We start from the raw sequence: 20,761 nt of genomic DNA on the forward strand, positions 1-20,761 counted from the left end.
CTACTGTCAACAACCATCAAGTTTCTGCCATTCATGTCACTGAAGTATTTTCTTACAAACTATAGACATTATAAACATTTCGATCCTAAATATGGCAGTATGTGTCTCTAAGCCATAAAAGACATTTTCCTTCTTGACCACAGTACTGTTATCACACTTAACAAAATGAATCTCTCACATAATTCTTGTGGCCATCCTAGGAAGAAGGGTTGATCTAAGGGCAAGGGTTGATCTTTATTTGTTTGGGCTCCAAAATCACTGCAGATGGTGACTGCAGCCATGAAATTAAAAGACGTTTACTCCTTGGAAGGAAAGTTATGACCAACCTAGATAGCATATTCAAAAGCAGAGACATTACTTTGCCAACAAAGGTCCGTCTAGTCAAGGCTATGGTTTTCCCTGTGGTCATGTATGGATGTGAGAGTTGGACTGTGAAGAAGGCTGAGTGCCAAAGAATTGATGCTTTTGAACTGTGGTGTTGGAGAAGACTCTTGAGAGTCCGTTGGACTGCAAGGAGATCCAAACAGTCCATTCTAAAGGAGATCAGCCCTGGGATTTCTTTGGAAGGGATGATGCTAAAGCTGAAACTCCAGTACTTTGGCCACCTCATGCAAAAAGTTGACTCATTGGAAAAGTCTCTGATACTGGGAGGGATTGGGGGAAGGAGGAAAAGGGGATGGCAGAGGATGAGATGGCTGGATGGCATTACCGACTCGATGGACATGAGTTTGAGTGAACTCCAGGAGTTGGTGATGGAGAGGGAGGCCTGGCGTGCTGTGTTTCATGGGATTGCAATATTCGGACATGACTGAGCGACTGAATTGAACTGAACAGAAGGGCAAGTGTCCTCTTCTCTAGGCTAGATATCCTTTCCTCATTAGATGTGACTTGGAGGCCCCAGTCTTGGTCCTCATGCTCTACAGCCAGTTCATCAGGGTCGCTTTTAGAAAATGGTATCCTGAACTGGGCCTGATGCTCTCAGCAGAGATCTGCAAATCTGCATGTCTGCTAACATGCAGGTTACCATGCACGTGTAGCACACTCCAGCCAATGTGGGCTTCATGCGTGCATGCATGTGTGCTCAGTCATGCCTGACTCTTTGTGGCCCCGTGTGCTGTGGCCCACCAGGCTTCTCTGTCCGTGGAATTTTCCAGGCGAGAATACTGGGTTGCCTTTTCCTCCTCCAGGGGATCTTCCCCACCCAGGGATTGAACCCACATCTCCAGCATTGGCTTTAGTCAACTGAAATGCTCCTTTTTTCCAGTTTCTTTTCCACAGGAAGAACACCAGCCTCCTCTCTCTTCCCCTCCCCACAAGGAACTCCAGTTTGTTTATTTCCAAACATGTCTGCCAATAAACAGAAATGGGAATCATTTTTTTTTTTTTCCGTTGGGATGGGAGAGATATATTGAAGTGAAGTGAAGTGAAGTGAAAGTCGCTCAGTCGTGTCCGACTCCTTTTGGGTTGGCCAAAAAAGTTCATTTGGGTTTTTCCCTGTAATGAACTTTTTGGCCAATCCAGTATTATATTTCTTTAGGAGGCTGAGTCTCCTTGAAAATGTGAAATATGGAGTATAGATATTTTGATGGTCAGTTATCTTTAATTATGCACCCATGAATTTTTAATCACTGTAGTTACTCGCTGTGATTATTTCTATAGTTTTAGTTTGAGATTGGTTATTGGTTTTGTTGAAAAAACTCTTTGAGGTTTCACATCGTAACCCAGAGTCTTCTGTTTAAGCTTTATTGAAGTGTTACTGGTAAATAAAATTGTAAGATGTCTACAGTGTATATCATGTGATTTGGTATGTGTATATATAGTGAAAGGATTCCCACAGTCTAGTTAATTAACACATCCATCACCTCTATATTTACCTTTTTATCAATGAGACAGAACATTTAAATTCTACCCTCTTAGCAAATTGTAATTGTTCAGTACAGTGTTATTAACTATAGCTACCATGTTATAGACTTCCCTGGTGGCTCAGCAGTAAAAAACCTGCCTGCAAATGCAAGAGACACAGGTTCGACCCGTGGGTCAGGAAGATCCCCTGGAGGAGGAAATGGCAACCCTCTCCAGTTTTCTTCCATGGGAAATTTCATGGGCAGAGGAGCCTGGTGGGCTACAGTCCATGAGGTCACAAAGAGTCAAGACACGACTGAGTGACTAAATAACAACACCACCACCATGGTATACATTAGATCTTCAGACTTGACTCCTCCAATAGCTGAAAGTTTTTATCCTTTTAGCAACTTTTCCCAATTCCCCCCACCCCTCCAGTGTCTGGTAACCCGCTTTCCACTCTCTGACTTTTTTTTTGAGTTTGAGTTTGACTTTTTTCCTTTTGATTCCACATATAAGTGATCTGTGCAGTATTTACTTGACTTTCTCAGTCTGACTGATTTCACTTAGCATAATGCTCTCAAGGTCAATCCATGTAGCTGCAAATGGCAGAATTTCCTTCTTTCTTGGGGTTGAATAATATTCCACCATACCACACACACATATATATATATATATACACACACATATATATATGGCATTTTCTTTACCCATTCATCCACTGATGGGCTATAACTGAAACTGTTTCCTTAACTTGGCTATAGTGAATAATCCTGCGGTGAACAGGGGAATGAAGCTATCTCTTTGATATCCTTTTTTCATTTCCTGTGGATATATACCCAGAGTTAGATTACTGGATCATATGTAGATAGGTTTAAAGGCGGAAAAACATATAATATTAAATTTAAACATAACACTTACCACCTTAATCATTTCTTAATTCAGCCTCCTTTATCTTTTATGTATACAGTTGACTTTTTTAAACCTAAATATAAGGCTTAGATTTATTCCCGTTACATATTATCTTGTTGGTTTTTGCCTTCTATTCAGTTCAGTTCAGTTCAGTTCAGTCGCTCAGTCATGTCCGACTCTTTGCGACCCCATGAATTGCAGCACGCCAGGCCTCCCTGTCCATCACCAACTCCCGGAGTTCACTCAAACTCACGTCCAACGAGTCAGTGATGCCATCCAGCCATCTCATCCTCTGTCATCCCCTTCTCCTCCTGCTCCCAATCCCTCCCAGCATCAGAGTCTTTTCCAATGAGTCAACTCTTCGCATCAGGTGACCAAGGTATTGGAGTTTCAGCTTTAGCATCAGTCCTTCCAATGAATACCCAGGACTGATTTCCTTCAGAATGGGCTGGTTGGATCTCCTTGCAGTCCAATGGACTCTCAAGAGTCTTCTCCAACACCACAGTTCAAAAGCATCAAGTCTTTGGTGTTCAGCTTTCTTCACAGTCCAACTCTCACATCCATACATGACCACTGTAAAAATCATAGCCTTGACTAGATGGACCTTTGTTGGCAAAGAAATGTCTCTGCTTTTTAACATGCTATCTAGGTTGGTCATAACTTTTCTTCCAAGGAGTAAGCGTCTTTTAATTTCATGGCTGCAATCACCATCTGCAGTGATTTTGGAGCCCCCCAGAATAAAGTCTGTCACTGTTTCCACTGTTTCCCCATCTATTTCCCATGAAGTGATAGGACCAGATGCCATGATCTTAGTTTTCTGAATGTTGAGCTGTAAGCCAACTTTTTCACTCTCCTCTTTCACTTTCATCAAGAGGCTGTTTAGTTCCTCTTCACTTTCTGCCATAAGGGTGGTGTCATCTGCATATCTGAGGTTATTGATATGTCTCCTGGCAATCTTGATTCCAGCCTGTGCTTCTTCCAGCCCAGCGTTTCTCATGATGTACTCTGCATATTATTTAAATAAGCAGGGTGACAATATACAGCCTTGACGTACTCCTTTTCCTATTTGGAACTGGTCTGTTGTTTCATGTCCAGTTCTATTCAGATCAGATCAGATCAGTCACTCAGTCATGTCCAACTCTTTGCGACCCCAAGAATCGCAGCACGCCAGGCCTCCCTGTCCATCACCAACTCCCGGAGTTCACTGAGACTCACGTCCATCGAGTCAGTGATGCCCTCCAGCCATCTCATCCTCTGTCGTCCCCTTCTCCTCCTGCCCCCAATCCCTCCCAGCATCACAGTCTTTTCCAATGAGTCAACTCTTCGCATGAGGTGGCCAAAGTTTCAGCTTTAGCATCATTCCTTCCAAAGAAATCCCAGGGCTGATCTCCTTCAGAATGGACTGGTTGGATCTCCTTGCAGTCCAAGGGACTCTCAAGAGTCTTCTCCAACACCACAGTTCTATTAGAATCAACCAAAATATTTTCTAATCCTGATTACATCATCCAGCTTTCTGAATTAATTTTGCTTCCTGCTTTAAATCACCTCCAAATTTGATCAGCATCTATCCTGCTTACTTGCCTAAACTATTGATTATAGCCTAATACTTGATTCCCTCTGTGTTGGACTCTGGGCACAGTGAGTTTATTGGGAAAACTGAATGAGTGTAGGAGTTGAGAGATCTAAGCTTTAGTCCGAAATCCGAGTCTCTGAGGCTGTGTGACCACCACAAGGTGCTTCCCTCTGAGGCTGGACTTCAGTATCCTTCCAACTCTAAAATAATGCAGTGGTCCTTCTGGGCATCTGTCCTGCTTTGTTTTTTCCTACAAGTGACTGCCATCTTCCAAGAGCTTGTATAATAGAATGTGTTCAGATTTCTGCAGGTGGAGGGACCCATGATTTCTTAGATCTGAATAGAAGATCCATTTCAGTTGCAGTTTCTGAGTTATTTGGATCAGTTAAACATGCATTCATTCAGCTCCTACTATGCGTTAAATGCTGTTAAAGGCTCTCAGAGTACAAAAATGAGTAAGAAGAAATTACCCTGGCCTCTAGGAGCTCACAATTTCATGAGGAAAACAGACACACAAAGCATTGACTCTAAAGTATGTGGCAGGACTTTCCTGGTGATCCAGTGGTTTAGAATCTGCCCCAGAGCAACTAAGCCTGTGGGCCACAACTCCTGAGCCCACGTGCCACAGCCAGAGCCTGTGCTCCACAGCAAGAGAAGCCGCCGTAGTAAAAAGTCCACGTACCACCACTAGCATAGCCTCAGCTCGCCACAGCTAGAGAGAGCCTGTGCACAGCAACATCCCAGCGCAGCCAAAACTAAATGTATTTTTTTAAATATCTGGTTGTGCCGGGTATCAATTCAAAACCCAAGTCCTTCTAACCACCTCCACGGCTGCCCTTGTGTCCTGTGCAGTGCCCTCTCTCACCTGACCCACTGCATGGCCTCCCTTCCCCCTTGCTTATCCCTACAGCTGATTACCACAGGTTTATTTATTTTTGGCCATGCCACATGACATACAGGATCTTCCCCAACCAGGGATGGAACCCATGCCCACTGCAGTTGGAGCATAGAGTCTTAATTACTGGACCACCAGGGAAGTCCCTGATCACTGCAGGTTTAAGCACTGAAGTCAGTTCATGTAACTCCTCTGCTCAAAACCCTCTGATCACTTCCCAGAGTCCTTGGCATGAAAGCCAAAGTCTTCGGCATGACCTGCCTTCCAGAGCCACATCATCTTGCCCTGGGCCACACCCATCCCCTGCTCTCCAGCCCTACTGGTCTCATCACTGTTCCTCAACAGGCAAGCCTGTTCTTGCCTCACACAGGCCTCAATCCCTCTGTCTAGAATGATCTTCCCAGACCACCCTGATCATGAACAGCCTCTGACACTCTTCTCCTGACCATTACTACTGCTTTCCATAGTAACTCTTTCTAAATGAAATTGTGTATTTGTTTTCTTATTCCTTTTATGTCTCTTCAACTAGAAAAGAAGCTCTGTGTGGCCAGGGACTTCATCTGGTTTTCCAGCATGATATTTCAAGTGCCTAGAACAGTGCTTGGTATATAGAGTGTATTTTGTGGAATGAATGAATTTGTTCACATTTTAAAATTACCCCCTTACAAGGCTACATTTACAGTGTCATGAAAGAATATATTTTTTTTAATACGAAAGCAATTTTATCTTTAAGTCTAGCCTCTGCACACACTATTTTCAGTCCTTGGGCCCTTCCCATCTTAGCTCCCCTCTCAGATTAGCTTATTTAATCTCAAAATTGGACTGCTACTCAAAGATGACTTCCTGTCTCACCTATTTCCTCTTTCTCGGAATCCCAGAGCCCTTAACCTCTACTGTCATCTTGCCAGCCCAGCTGCTCTCGGGGATGCTTCACAACCTATCAGGCAGGCAAGGGCCAAGCTTATCTATCATTTAGAGCAGAGCAGAGGGAAGGGGGCTTCAGTTAAAGCTCCAGAGGATTCTTTTGGACCCCATTCATTCATCTATCAGGTGCTTCTTGAGCCTCTGACCAATGTTAGGAACTACAGTGGTCTTTGAGGACAAAAGTGGTGTCATCCTTCTGGTTTTCAAGGAATTCATAGACCAGAGGGAGAGAGAGACATGCAGACAAGAAAAGGAGTTCCATGACATGTGCCATAGGGCTGGTAGAGAGGGGAGGGGGACCAACTTTGTAAAAGGGAACAGTGCATGGAGGCCTGGAAACGGGAGGGGTGTGACATGTTTGGACGTGTGGATCTTTCCATGTGACTGGAGCACAGGGTATCTGGGAGGGAGGAAGGCGAGATCATGAGAGCGGAAGACAGAGCAGGGAAGGTAGGCAGAAACCAGATCATACGGGGAATTATTTATCACACTAAGAAATTTGGACTTCATTCCAAAGCTATTGAGGAACCAATGGAAAGCAGAATTTTTTTTTAATTAAAAATAACTGTGTTGGTACAAAGTGATAACCATCGTCTGAGCCTTCAGTGAGTCATAGTATAATCAGATCAGATCAGATCAGTCGCTCAGTCATGTCCGACTCTTTGCGACCCCATGAATCGCAGCACGCCAGGCCTCCCTCTCCATCACCAACTCCTGGAGTTCACTCAGACTCACGTCCATCGAGTCAGTGATGCCATCCAGCCATCTCATCCTCTGTCGTCCCCTTCTCTTCCTGCCCCCAATCCCTCCCAGCATCAGAGACTTTTCCAATGAGTCAACTCTTCGCATGAGGTGGCCAAAGTACTGGAGTTTCAGCTTTAGCATCATTCCTTCCAAAGAAATCCCAGGGCCGATCTCCTTCAGAATGGACTGGTTGGATCTCCTGCAACATCAAAGATTGTTGATCACAGATCACCATGACAAATATAATAATAATGAAAAAGTTTCAAATATGTGGAGGATTACCAGAATGTGATAAACCTGAATATACATTATTACATAATGTCATTGTGTTCAGGTTTCCTTTTTTCCTCGGGCTGACCAAGCCAAAGCCAGATGTGAACCCTCTGCATTTGTGGCAAATCTGTTGTTGAGGACAGAGTTCACAATTGTACTCAATTCACTTTATGTAGAGAGAAAGCAGAAGAATTTTCTAATTGAAAGGTCTGAATTCATTCACATGTTCATTTATTCATTCATTCAACTAATATAATATTTAAAATTTTTTTTAAATTTTATTTATTTATTATTGGCTATATGTAGAATCTTTATTGTGGCTCAGGCTTAGTTATCCCATGCATGTGGGATCCCTGACCAGGGATTGAACCCACATCGCCTGCTTGGTAAGGCAGATTCTTAACCACTGGATGACCAGGGAAGTCCCAACCAATATAATTTGAACTCCTGTTATGTACTAAGCCCAGTGCTAGGCTCTGGGTGTATGGCATTTAATATCATTTTCTTGCCATTATAGAGCCAGTTATCCATGGGGCTCAAAGGAAGATTGTTTGGCAGCTCCTGCCCTGAGGAGGTATATGAGTAGGAAACTTAATTTTAGCAAAGAATGGAAGCATTTTTCTAATAATAGGTATATGTTTAAGCAGATTTTGGTATGTCCATAAATGGAATATTATGTAGCCATTAAAAATTATCTTTGCAAGCATAGGAGAAAGATTTATGATGTGTCTTAATGGTGTAGGAGAAAGATTTATGATGCTCACTAGAAAAAGCAGAGTAAAAATCTGTACAGAGTGGTATATATCAATTAGGAAAAGCAAGCATAAAAAGGTCATGAAATATACAAAAGTAGTCATTGTAGCTCTTCGCAAATTGATTTTTTCTGCTACTTTTTCTATATCAAAAATTTTTTTCTATTAAGCATACCTTTAATTTTTCAACCGAACATTTACTATAAAGGGAAAAAGATGAATAAAACAAAGAATGAAAGTTGGGGGACAGGTGGTAGAAACAGGGGTGACAGTCATTTATCTGACATGATTTAGATCCCATCAACCCTGGAGGGCTGGGATAGTGGAGGGACTTCTTGCCTTCGGGCAGTTCCTTTAGGATCCATGGCTGGTCATCCCTTGCTTTTCCAGAAAGCCTGTGTCAGAACTTCTGTCTGAGGACATCTGGCAGAAGCATTCTGGTATGGCAAGTTCTAATCCCAGTTAGATTCTAGATGACCTTGGACAAGTCAGTCTCCCCTTTCCTTGTCTGGTTACTCCCTTCTTGAAGAAAAATTTTTCAAAGACTGTCCCAGGAAACAGAATAAACAGGAAGAGTCTGGCCACAGGGCAGGCAAGTGTACTTTTTCAAAATAAAGAGAAGCTCATCCTGACATCCTATTTCCCTTTAACTTTCAGTCTCTTCCAATCTTGCTAGCTATTAATATTTTCTTTTTTTTTTTTTTTTATCTTTTTCAGGAAATGATCGAAATGGCTTAGATTTCAACAGGCAGGTAAGGACATTCAGAAGAAAAATTTATTCTATAAATTTTAGGGGTCATTCATACTATGTCAAGTGTGGGGACACAAAGAAGATTAAGGGAAGTGTTCAAGGGTGTTTATTTGTAGATTCATCACTCTCAGGATTGGTAGGGGTATTTCAAGAGCTTTTGCAACCCCCATCTGCTGAATTGGCAGGCAAATTCTTTACCACTAAGCCACCTGGGAAGAAGACAAAAGGGTGGGCTTCAGTTAAAGACACATCTAGGTAAACTACGAGGAAGGACTTGCAGCCAATGAACTTTATCAAACACTGGAAGAGCTACCAAAGGAAGGAGGCTGTAGAATAAGCTTCTCTCTCAAGGTCTTTAAAAATAAGACAAGGACTTCCCTGGTGCCTAAGATCCAGTGCCTAGGACTCTGAGTACCCAATGCAGGAGTCCCAGGTTCCATCCCTGGTCAAAGAACTAGATCCCACATGCTGCAACTACAGATCTTCAACTAGGATCCTATGTGCCCCAGCTAAGCCCCAGCTCAGCCAGATAAATAAGTATTTATTAAAAAAAAAAAAAAAAAAAAAGATGAGACAGATTCTCAACTAAGGGATAGTTTGGCCAGGTGTGTTTCCAGGGCAGGAGGATGGAGGATATGCCTGAGGATTCTGTGACCCTGAAGGAGCCCTCCGTGGTTGGGGTGTGGCCCGTTGCCTGTTCTTTCTGAGCTTCGTGGCCCTTGGATGAGGGCGTCTCACAGTCCCTTGGATGAGATGCGCAGGGAGTAGCCCATCCACACCAAGACGGCGGCACTAGCCCAGCCTGGAGGTGGCCCGCTCCACAGGCCTGGTGGGTTTGGCTGTCTGTGTGATCTGTTTGAAGCTGGGGAAAACCTTGCACTTAGGTCAAGGGTGGGGGCAGCCCCTCTGGTCCCAGCAGCCTACCGAGAGGCCCCTGATCCTTTGAACTTCTGTAGGGATAAGGTTTCCTCACCAGTTGGGAGAAAGTTTCCAGGTTTCTGTCAGGGGAGGACCTCACTAGAGTTTGCTTCTCTTGGATAAGCCTCATCAGGGCAGAAAGGAGGGCAATCCCACCCTCCCCTGGGAAGGGTTTCTGCATTTCTCATTAATGACAAGAACAAACACAAGAGATTTTTTCCTTTTTTTTTTTTCTTTCGGTGCACAGGCTTCTCTATTTGTGTTACGCAGGCTCCAGAGCGTGTGGGCTCAGTAGTTGTAGCATGAGGGTTAGCTGCTCCATGGTGTGTGGGATCTTAGTTCCCTGACCACAGTTCGAACCCGCATCCCCTGCATTGCAACATGGATTCCTAATCACTGGACCACCAGAAAAGTCCCACAAGAGACCTTTTCTTTAGAGGGGTGGGAATTTTGGAGTAAGAGAGGCTCTGCTGGTCACGCTCCTTTACACACTTAGACTGGCATTCACCTCTGTGCACAAACACACACATCCACACCCTCCCTAAGAATCCACCTGGCTCCTTCTCATTCTGCCTTTCAGATGCCATCAGATACCAGCACCCACACCCTCACATTCACACCAGCTCACCTGTGGACCTGCAGGTGGGCACTAGAATTTCTCAGGTCCCTAAATTGATAGTGATACCCTCGAGCTTCATGACGAGGGAAGTAAACCAACATTTGCAGACCCTCAGGCAGTAGGCAAGGAGCTTCTGGCACTTCGTCTCATTTGATCCTCACTATTCTCACCTTACTTGGTAAGGAAATCGCTTCCCAGGCAGCCCCACCTGATTTGGGGAAGGGTTTGAGAGGTTAAGTAATTTGCCAAAGGTCATGCACATTGGTTAACTGGCAGAGCCAGGACTTGAACCCACATCTCCTTGACTCCTAAGCTCATTTTTCCCATGATGCCTTGCAGCACCCTCCTCCCCAGTCCCTCAATTCCCCTCTCCCTGAAAATGCACACCGTCCTTAGGGAGAGGCCTGGGAGCCAGCAGCTGAGTGTGACCTCACCGTGACTAACCTGGAGGAAGTGGGAGGTGGAGGGAGCTGGGAGGGGAAGAAACAGTGTTGTGTAGGAGTCGTCTTTGTGTCTGATACCGAGAAGGGTTGGCGGACACGGGAAAGCAAAGGCTAAGCCGCCGCCTTTGGTGAAGCTCCGGTTGGAAGACCCCAAGCCAGTTGGTGCCATGGGGAATTGCAGCCAGGCTCTGGGTACACTGCCCGCCATCTTGAGGTTGCATGAACAAGGGATGTTTACTCATCAGGAAGTTTCGTGCTGAGCCTGTTAACTTCCTGATCCCAGGAAAGCAGCCTGAGCCTGTTTGGGAGATAATAGTGAGCTGACCCAGAAGCAGGGCCACCCCTAAGTCCCTCGGAAAGATTAATTCAGAGCTGGAAGGCAACAGGACAAGGCCAGATCCCTGGACGGGGAGTCCGAGGTCCTGAGGGCCAGTGCTCTTGCACCGTACACAATCCTCTCCTTTCTGGGCCTCAATGTCCTCATGAATAAAAGAAAGATGTTTGCATAACATGGTCGCCAAAGCCCCTGCAGTCTGTATGTTATGGTCCCATCAATTTTCTCATGCCATATTCTGTTTGGTTATGCTTCCACATTCCTTTCATGTTTTTCTTTGAAGAGAAACAGGGAAAAGAGTGTCCATTTCTTTACCCTGAGCTGTAGAGAGTAAAGAGAAAATGTCACATGAAATCTTTCCAGCCTTTATGATCTCGTGTCATCCAGAGAAAAGCATTTTTCTGAAATTTAAGGCGCAGAGACAGAAGGACCCAGCAGGCTAGATCTGGGGCTAACCATTCATTCTTTGAATACTTAATCATTCCTAAGGGTTAGATAGAGGGTGTCATTTGTAAGATGATAAATTGCCAACGAACTCTGTAGGCAATTCTGTTAAGACAGAAGAGCGCTGAGCTCTGAGATACTGCACAAGGACGTCACCATAGAGATGGTGTCCGAAGCGGGTGACAAGGGAAGAGTATGGGATTTGACTGGCAGAGAGGAGCAACAAGAATATTCTTGTTGCTGTGAAAGTATAGCCTCACCACGTAAAAGGGAACTATGCGAAGGTCAGCATGGGGTGTGATGGTGGGAGATGAGGCTGGACAGACTGTGTAGAGCTTTGAATGCCCAGCAAAGAAGTCTGGATCTATCCCATGGACAGGAGGGAAGCCACTAGGCTTTTTCAAACAAAACTAGTTTCACTTAATGGAAGAGCATCAGAAGTGGGTATGGGTGAGGAGGGAGGAAGGATGAACGGACTGATGTGAGAGCGGCCAGCGGGATGCTGCTGAAGCAGGAGGAAGTGGGCAGTGCCAAGGAGTGGGATTAAGCACACAGACAAAGAGCCAGATGGCCTGCATTAGAGTCCTGGGCTTTGTACTGCTTGGCATTGTGACCTTGTACAAATTCTTCAACTTCTATATTTCTCTGGGGAGAATACTGGTACCTGTCTCACAGGACTGTTGTGAGTGTGTGTACATTAGTGTACCTCTTTGACAATGTCTAGAATATATATATACTGTATGCTGCTGCTGCTAAGTCGCCTCAGTCGTGTCCGACTCTGTGCGACCCCATAGACGGAAGCCCAAGAGGCTCCCCCGTCCCTTGGATTCTCCAGGCAAGAACACTGGAGTGGGTTGCCATTTCCTTCTCCAATGCATGAAAGTGAAAAGTGAAAGGGAAGTCGCTCAGTCGTGTCTGACTCTTAGCGACCCCATGGACTACAGCCTACCAGGCTCCTCCACCCATGGGATTTTCCAGGCAAGAGTACTGGAGTGGGTTGTCATTGCCTTCTCCAGGGGATCTTCCCAACCCAGGGCAAAATAGAGTCCAATTTGGGAGAGATCTCTGGTATACAATCAGGAGGATTTGGGCAACAAATTGGAGATGGACAGCAAAGGAAGGGGAAAGGTCTGGCACAATTCTTGTGTTTCTGGCTTCGATGCTAAACATTAGTGGGGCTGCGATCAGAGATCAAGAGGATTGGAGGTCCAGTCAGTTTATTCAGATGATAGGAGGAGGAAGAAAGGCAGATAATGGTCTATAGGTGCTCAATACATGATGAGAAACTCAGATCTAGAGCGAGCAGACAGGTCAGGATGCATACTGAGGAGTCACCATTGAATGGTGTTAATCCTAGCAATGGGAAGGAGTGAGGTCACCTTGGGAGGTGGTGCAGACTGGGATGAGAATCCAGAGAAGACCTGGAGAGAAGGAACATGTCAGGGACAGGCTGATGAACAGGTACCCATAGATGAGACTAAGAAGGAGTGGTGAAAGGGATGGATGGAGAACCACACCCACAAAGGAAAGATTTTCACAAAGGTGGGGACAACAGATAGCATCAGAGTGCACAGAGATGTTGTACAGCCCCAACTGGGAAGTGGCCATGGTCTGGAAGTGAGGTGAATGGTGCTGGTCTCGTCATGGCATCGTGATGAGAACAGATGCCAGGTTGCTATGGGGTGCGGGGGAGGGGAGGAGGGGTTAGGACATGATGGAGATGAGGACTACAGAATTCCCTTCCAAGGAGTGGGATGATGAAGAGATGGAGATGTTGGCCGAAGATGGAGACAGTGTGAAGAGAAGTTTTTGGGGGATGAGGGAGGCTTTGAGGGGCTGTGGGCCTGGGGAGAGATGGGAGATGCAGTAGAGGAGACAGAAGAAGGAGAACATGGATGGAAGATTTAGCCTAGAAGAGGGGGGTGGGGGGAAGGGCTAATCACCCTGCCAGTGAGTTCAGGAGCCCAAGGGACAGCCTTCCAGTCCCGGAGTTTCTCCACTTCCACTTCCTGCTCTTTGGACCCACAGCTAACTTCAGAAGAACTTTAGGAAGTATTATTGACTCACAGGGCTTGGAGAGCCCACAGTGACACAGGCACCCCTGGGCAGCCTGGCGCTGCTCTGTGCTGATGGCTTCTGGGTCCCTCATCAATCCAGGGCCATGGTTGTCCATCAGAACTATCAGCATGGCGTCTCCACCTGTGCTGTGGAATGCTGTCTGGCCAGAAGACTTCACAAAAGCTCTCTGAAGCCAGAAGAGAGTCTGAAGCAGGTTGGCAGGTATCTTTGTCTCTGAGCATCCTGCCCCCAAAGCTGACAGCCAGCTACCTGGGGTTCTGTCTCAGCCCCAGGCCTGGCAGTATTCTCAACTCACCTGCTCCTACAACAGGAGGCACTTCCTTTCTGGCTCAGCTGGTAAAGAATTCACCTGCAATGTGGGAGACCTGGGTTCAATCCCTGGGTTAGGAAGATCCCCTGGAGAAGGGAAAGGCTACCCACTCCAGTATTCTGGCTTAGAGAATTCCATGGACTGTATACTCCATGGAGTTGCAGAGTTGGACATGACTGAGCGTCTTTCACTTTCACTAAGCCACTTGAGTAGTAATTGGGCTTCCCTGGTTGCTCAGACGGTAAAGCGTCTGTCTGCAATGTGGGAGACCTGGGTTCGATTGTTGGGTCGGGAAGATCCCCTGGAGAAGGAAATGGCAATGCACTCCAGTACTCTTGCCTGGAAAACCCCATGGACAGAGGAGCGTGCTGGGTTATCGTCCATGGGTTTGCAAAGAGTCAGACACGACCGAGCGACTTCACTTTCACTTTCCATGATGGAGGCAGGACCAGGCTCTCAAGCTGGGGCTTGAAGGTCTGCAGTGAAGACATAGTGAGTCTTCTCTGGGCCACCCAAGGAGGGCTGGCCCCACTGTAGCTGAGCACCAGAGGGTGAGGGAGGGAATTAATTGACCACGTTTGACCATTTAGTCCCACAAACCTGTGCCTAGCTGGGTAGTGAGGAAGAGTCAGAGAAGGGTAGAACGAGGTCCCTGCCCACAAAAGCTCCCAGTTGGTGGGAAGAAAACACAGTGGAAGATGCAGGGGGAGAGAAGGGAGAGAGGGGGGGTGCCCTGCATTATAGTAATGCCAGTGGGCTGATTCAGGGAGTCTCAGAAAGAGCTAGAGCATAGGGATAGCACTAGGGATAGAGCTAGGGACAGGGGGCCCAATAAGCTGGAGGGAGACTCTGAGACCTCCTTGTGAAAGACCTCGGAGGATGAGAGTTAGGATTGTGAAAGTCTTGATCCTCTGAGGCTTGTTTCCGTCTGCGGCAGAATCCAGCTTCTGGTCCTGTACTTCCACGTGGATGCAGGATTGTTGATGGTGGATGGGCAGACTAAGGGAAGAGATTGAGGAGCCAGCCAACTACATTTTGCTCAACCCTAAGCAGTAAGGTTGGGTTTTAGTATGTTGACCTATGACATCCCTCTTTTTCCCCCGCCCAGGTACCAAAGCAATTGAAAAACACAGATGCAGGAGTCAGACAGATAGAGCTGCAAGGAAGACATGATTGTTTGTTTTTAACTCAGTGTGCTTTTATTGCCAAAAGAAAGTGAAAGTTTTACCCTAGGAAACATTGCTATAAAAATCATTTAACAACAAAATTATAAAGACAGAGTAATGACAAAGATAGTGGTAAATTCTATCAGAGAGCTTAGATGGACAAAATATATATAGTGAACATCAATACATCTCTCTTATTTCTTTGTCAAACAAGAGAAGAAGGACAACAATACAGTATTACTTTTAGGTAATATCCTTTATAAAGGTACAATTTATTTAAAAAGATTGCACTTAAACAATAGGCCAGAACTTATTTTCAATTAACTGGTTGGGGGACATGGTTCTGATGTGTTGCCATAATGGACTTTCAAAGACCTTGCTCCAGAACTAAATATATCCACCCAGCACACATAGAGTTGGTGGAGAAGAGACTTTAAAGTACCCTCCTAGCCAACAGGCAGGTCCCAGAAGGGACCAAGTCACACATATCCATTTCATTCTAAACCTGTGCTTCTCAGCCTTATCAGATACAATATCCCTTATAACAGGGTGCTATAAAACCCCCTTAATATGCTAGAATGAAACTTATAGAAAACATACCTAAAAATCAGTAGGATACTCTAATTTGGATAATGATTCAAAGGAGAATGAAAAAAAAGTAAATAATATATATTTCAGCAAGTAAATCCTCATGAAGACTCCCCCGGAAGGTTTGATGAGATAATATGATGTTTATATGAATGGGACAGACACAAGTACAGACTGATATTGGTATGCTATGCTGGCAGCTCAAAAGCCATGATTTTCCAAAATGTTAAGCAAACTCTTGATAAACTTCCAAACAAAGTAAAATATAATCTTTCTTCAATTTATGCAGAAAATGGCATCCCAGAAAAAGGCAATGCATATTAAAAGTGTGCAAAAAGTACAGTGTGCCTGCCTAAAAACTGGAATTGGGGACTTCCCTAGCAGTCCAGGGGTTAAGACCCACACTTCCAATCTTCCAATGCAGGGGACGTGGGTTCAATCACTGGTTGGGTTCGATCCCTGATTGGGAAACTAAGATGCCACCTGCTGCATGGAGCAGTCAAACGGAAAAATAAAAACTCTGAAATTGGGTTCTAGGCTCGTGTGATTATAGGCAGGCTATTTACTGACGCAAGTGACTGATGGATATTTGAAAGCCAAATACAAGTTGTACAGAACACAAACAAGTGTTTCTTGGCTATTACCGTCTTCTGCATCACAGGATGTCTAGAGTGTCTGTCCTCTGCTTGGTAAATGCAAATAGAACCTCCTAGTTATTAAGACAGAAAAACCACCACACAGATATCAGAGGATGACCTTTAGCTTTGCTCTCACCGCTGCCCCTCAACCCCCGCCCCACCCCACGGTGAGGACAGCTGCTGACTTAGGCTCACCCGGGACACAGCCCTTCTTCAGGAGGTGGAGGGCACGGTGTTTCTGTGGCTATGATCCTTCCACACAGAAAGGCAAGACAGTGAAATATGGAGGCTCCCCAGCACTGGGAAAACGTACCCCAAGTGACACACACAAACCTGCCCTCAGAGAACTCGCTTGCTATTCCACAGGGAGACAGGTCTGAAAAGTACCTTAAAATGTCAGAACAACGGGTATGTAAAGCAGTGCAGCCTGAACAGGGACTAAGCTGGGCCTGTGGAGTCACAAGGTAGACGGAGGACAGAATTCTGAGGCAGGAGATGGTTGGTGAGACAGAAGGACTCCTTTCTCCAAAGTGATTCCCCCGTCATAGTCAAGATAATGTAACAGTAGAAATATTTATTAGTAGTAAATATTTATTATTATTAAATGATAATAAATCCTGCCTGTGCACAGGTGCTGAGTGCAATGTGCTTCGTTTTTATTGTTCCTTTTATTACTTAGAACACTCCTGTGAGGTCTTTGGGATCATTCCAATTCCACAGATTAGAAAACTGAGGCGCTGAAAGGTTAAGGAATTTTCCCAACATCACTTCGTCCAGAAGTACGGAATTTAAGGCTAGACCAGCCAAACTCCAGACTGCATGCTTCTTCTGCTCCACGGCCCTTCTTGTCTGGGAGGAGGTGGTCCCATGTAGTTGAGCCAATTGTCTGTATTGGTCAACCTCCCCGTGTTTCACTGTCCTCACCTGAAGATGAGAACAGTCATCAGGCCTCCTTTCCAGGCATGTTGTAAGGGTTAATTACAGTTAAGACACAGAATAGGCTCTGACATACAGTCATTGACCAATAAACATTAGCTGCTATTATTTCTGATGAATGAGAACCCATAATTTTCTCTTCCCCTTCTCTCCCTGGGTGGCTGCTCTGCCAAACTTGCACCAGTTTAGATGGGCTGCCAGTGCTACTAGAAGGAAATTTTTTTCTGAGATGCACGATCTTTCCATCTAAGCTTCCCCCTATCCAACCCTAGCTTGGATGGGAAGCAGCTGATGAGTGTCTTCGCTTTTGGAGAGGTGGGAATTTGTCCTTTGCCAATCATGATCTGCTGTTTGGCCTGAGGCTCAGATGTCAATGGTCTCCTGTTCGTGGCCTGGGCAGCAGCCTCAGTATTTAGATGGATTGAGCCTTATTTAGAACAGGACTGTGAGGAGCAGGTAGGAACAGGAGCAGCCAGGGTTCTCAGGAGGCTGGTCCTGGGACACCCTGGTTGACCTTAGAGCCGCCACCACCACCACGAAGCCCCTCTAGGGCACTGGGTGTGGGGCCAGCTCGTTCCGGCTGCAGCAATGGCACAAGCCCACGGGTGCCTCTAGATGGGGAGTGGGAGACCGAACATTCCTCTCCACTCATGTGTGGGGTGGAGAGCAGAGAGGACACAAGAGGAGAAGGAAAGCATCAGACCTTCTCCCCGATTCTGCGGGGATCCAAAAGAGGGCTTTCTTTGGAGATTTGAATGAGTTGCCTTTGATAGGTCTACATTCTGGTAAGGAAGGGCCAGTTTGTCCCCCTCTCGTGTAGGAGTCTTTTTGGAGCAGGAGTCTTGAAAAAGAAGCTGGATTTGGCTCAAATGGCATAAGAAATTAATACCATCCTGAGCTGAAAGGCAGTAGGCCATGCCTTCCATAAGCAGTATCTCATTGGAACCTCACAGCAACCCAGAGGGATAGCTTTTAGAATTCCCAATTTACAGATGAGAAAACGGAGTCCAGAAAGGTCAAGAGACTTTCCTGGATTCAAACCGTGAATGATGGAATGTGCCAGGCACTCTACCTAAAGTTCTATCTTATTTGATATTACTTAATCCTTACGACAGCCAGGTGAGGTAAGCGTGATTATTCCCATTATACAGCTGGGGTAACTATAACTCAGAGCGGTTAAGTAATTTATCCAGGGTAGAGCTCAGGTGTGCAGCAGGCCTGTCTGACCCTACCTTGTGGCAGGCTGTTTTTGAGACAGAGAGATCCTGCGAAGCAACGAGCCCTAACGTTGCACAGAGCCCCCCGCCTGTAGTCTGCAGGGTACTTTTCCACAGGTCCCCAGCCCTCGTGCTCAGACCGCAGACCTCTCGCGGCCAGGGCTTGCCAGCCTGCATGACAGAGATGCTATCTGCAGGCTCGGGGAAGGCTGCCAGGGAAGGGGTGGGGTGAAGCAGGGTTCCCACCCAGAGGGTTCCCCTGCCCCGAGAGGAGGAGTGCCTCCCCGGCCTGTGCGTGAGAAGGGTGCAGGGAGGAGATGACTGTTTGCCTGTGTGTGTGCCCACAGGGCAGGGGGTGGGACCTGGCTTCTCTGTGCCCCCAGTCGGAGGGCTGTCGAGGCAACTCTAGTACCCAGAAGATTCTCCTAGAATCACTGCTGCGGCAGAAAATAAACTTTTCCACCTCAAACTTCCCTCTCCTAGTCTAGCCCAAGAGTGGCTTCGGAGGCCGGGCTCAGGGCTCAGGCGCTGTGGCCTTGTTCAATTCCCTACCCCATTAAGCCAACAGTTTGACTCTCACAACAGCTATTAAACAAGCATCATTATTCTCAATGAACAAGGGAAACTTCGGCTTAAAATGGTAAAGTGACTTCACTTAAGTGGCAGAGCCAGGGCTTATTCCACTTACCTTTATTCAGTGTTTACTTGATCATATGCGCTGTGTCCATTACTGGCCTCCTGTCTCCAATTCCAGCTTATTCTACTAACTGGCTGCCCCCTTCACCCCCATCACTCCTCTGGCCTCTGCTGCTTGTGTCCAGATCCCATGTCAAGACTCCCTTCCCTCCTCCCTGCGAGGCCGCTAAAATCCCCTCGGCTTCCAACGCCCAAGGATTCACATCCTGTTTTGTTTCTCTGTCTTGGCAGCCCCTCCCCTGCACTGGCATCTGTAACATTTTCTCCCCAGACACTGCTGGCATGGACTGCTGCAGGGCGTCTGGTTCTAGGCTTACAAGTGGCCGTGCAGTGGTCAGAGATCCAGCCCTGCGATCACACAGACCGGGATGTGAATCTTGGCTCTGCCACCAGGAGCTGGGGTCACTCACCCTTCCCAAGCCTCAGTTTCTCCCTCTGTAAAATGCGGGGAAATAATAGCATCAACCTCACAGCATTGTTAGGATGAGGATTGAAAGAGATCTTGAGCGTAAGCTGTCTGGGATATAGTAAGTGCTCAATAAACTGGCTGTTGTTGCTGTTGCCACAGTTGATTCTCGCTGCCCTGTTTCACATCAGCCTGCTCCAACTCTGCTCTTGGGAGGCACTGAAGGCCCAAGGTTCACCATTTTCCAGATGATAGTTCCATTCAGATTCCCCCAACTGCAGGCCTTTTTCTGGGTGCCCTAACCTGTGCCCTTGTGCCTGACTCAGCCCGTTCCTAGAGGAATAATAAGAAAAATATGCCAGACTCAGTTGGTGCCAGGTAAACACAGGCATGCCTCTCCATACCTGAGAGGGTGGTTCCTAAAATGTTGTACGTAAGTTAAAGTTTTATCAACTAAATTTAATTTTTTTGCACCAAGAGCCTGCTATTTAAAGCAATATTATGCTCAATCTTTTTAGAGACTATAAAGAATGCCCTTTTACGATGAATTAAAGCAAACATCATCCATAGGATTTGCTTAAAGTAAGTTCTGTATTAATTTGGCTTTTTCCCGATGACATCTTCTCAAAGAAAGTGTGTGATCCTAACCAGGTAATGTTTAAACTTGACCCCATCACAGTGGACGGGACTCATCTGAGAGCTTGGAAGTGGGTTTTGCGGGCCAGTTGGGGAGCTGGTAAACTGAAGCCCAGAAAGATTAGAACACCCAGTCCCTGGGGGTAAACGCTGATGCCTGCTGGGGCCAGTGGTGGAAGGCTTCTGTGCCCCCTGTCTGGGGCTGGGACTCTCAGAGGTGTGGCTGCTAGGGTACAAGCCCCCAGGCCAGACAGAAAAAGTTAACACCACTCTGGCTAGAGGGAAGCCATGCAGCTGCCCAAAGGCATGGAGTCCCTTTCTCTCTGAAGTGAACCAGAACCAACTTCCTTTTTGAGAATTTGGTGCTTCCCCTTATGCTGGCCGGGCAGTGCAGAGGAGTACAGCTTCCTGGCTTCGGGGCACTCCCCAGCCTGGCCAGGCCCCTGGCCTCTGAGAGACAGACACTCTTCCCGCATAAAGCAGGTGGGGAGTAGCAGGATCTGAGGTTTGGGACTTGGCTGAGAATCTAGCCACTCAGCCAGGGTCCATCTAACCTCACAGGAGACCTCTAGGCCCTCTTCTTCCCAGGTCCTAAGGGCTTCTAAGTACCACCCAGAAATGATCCTCTTTAAAATAAGGAAGTGTCCTCAAGATAGGGAGGAACA

General features: G+C 46.3%; 1 protein-coding gene across 1 annotated transcript in view; it reads left to right on the top strand.

Annotated features, from left to right (window-relative positions):
• POU2F3 (POU class 2 homeobox 3) overlaps nt 1-20,761 on the top strand; it is an 84,442-nt gene that overhangs the window by 17,565 nt on the left and 46,116 nt on the right. Inside the window, exon 2 of the mRNA XM_019975884.2 lies at nt 8,633-8,667. Within this exon, the coding sequence (XP_019831443.2) occupies nt 8,633-8,667 (35 nt within the window). The remainder of the gene's footprint in view (nt 1-8,632; nt 8,668-20,761) is intronic.

Source organism: Bos indicus, chromosome 15 (assembly GCF_029378745.1).
Source record: "Bos indicus isolate NIAB-ARS_2022 breed Sahiwal x Tharparkar chromosome 15, NIAB-ARS_B.indTharparkar_mat_pri_1.0, whole genome shotgun sequence".
Lineage (NCBI taxonomy): Eukaryota > Metazoa > Chordata > Mammalia > Artiodactyla > Bovidae > Bos > Bos indicus.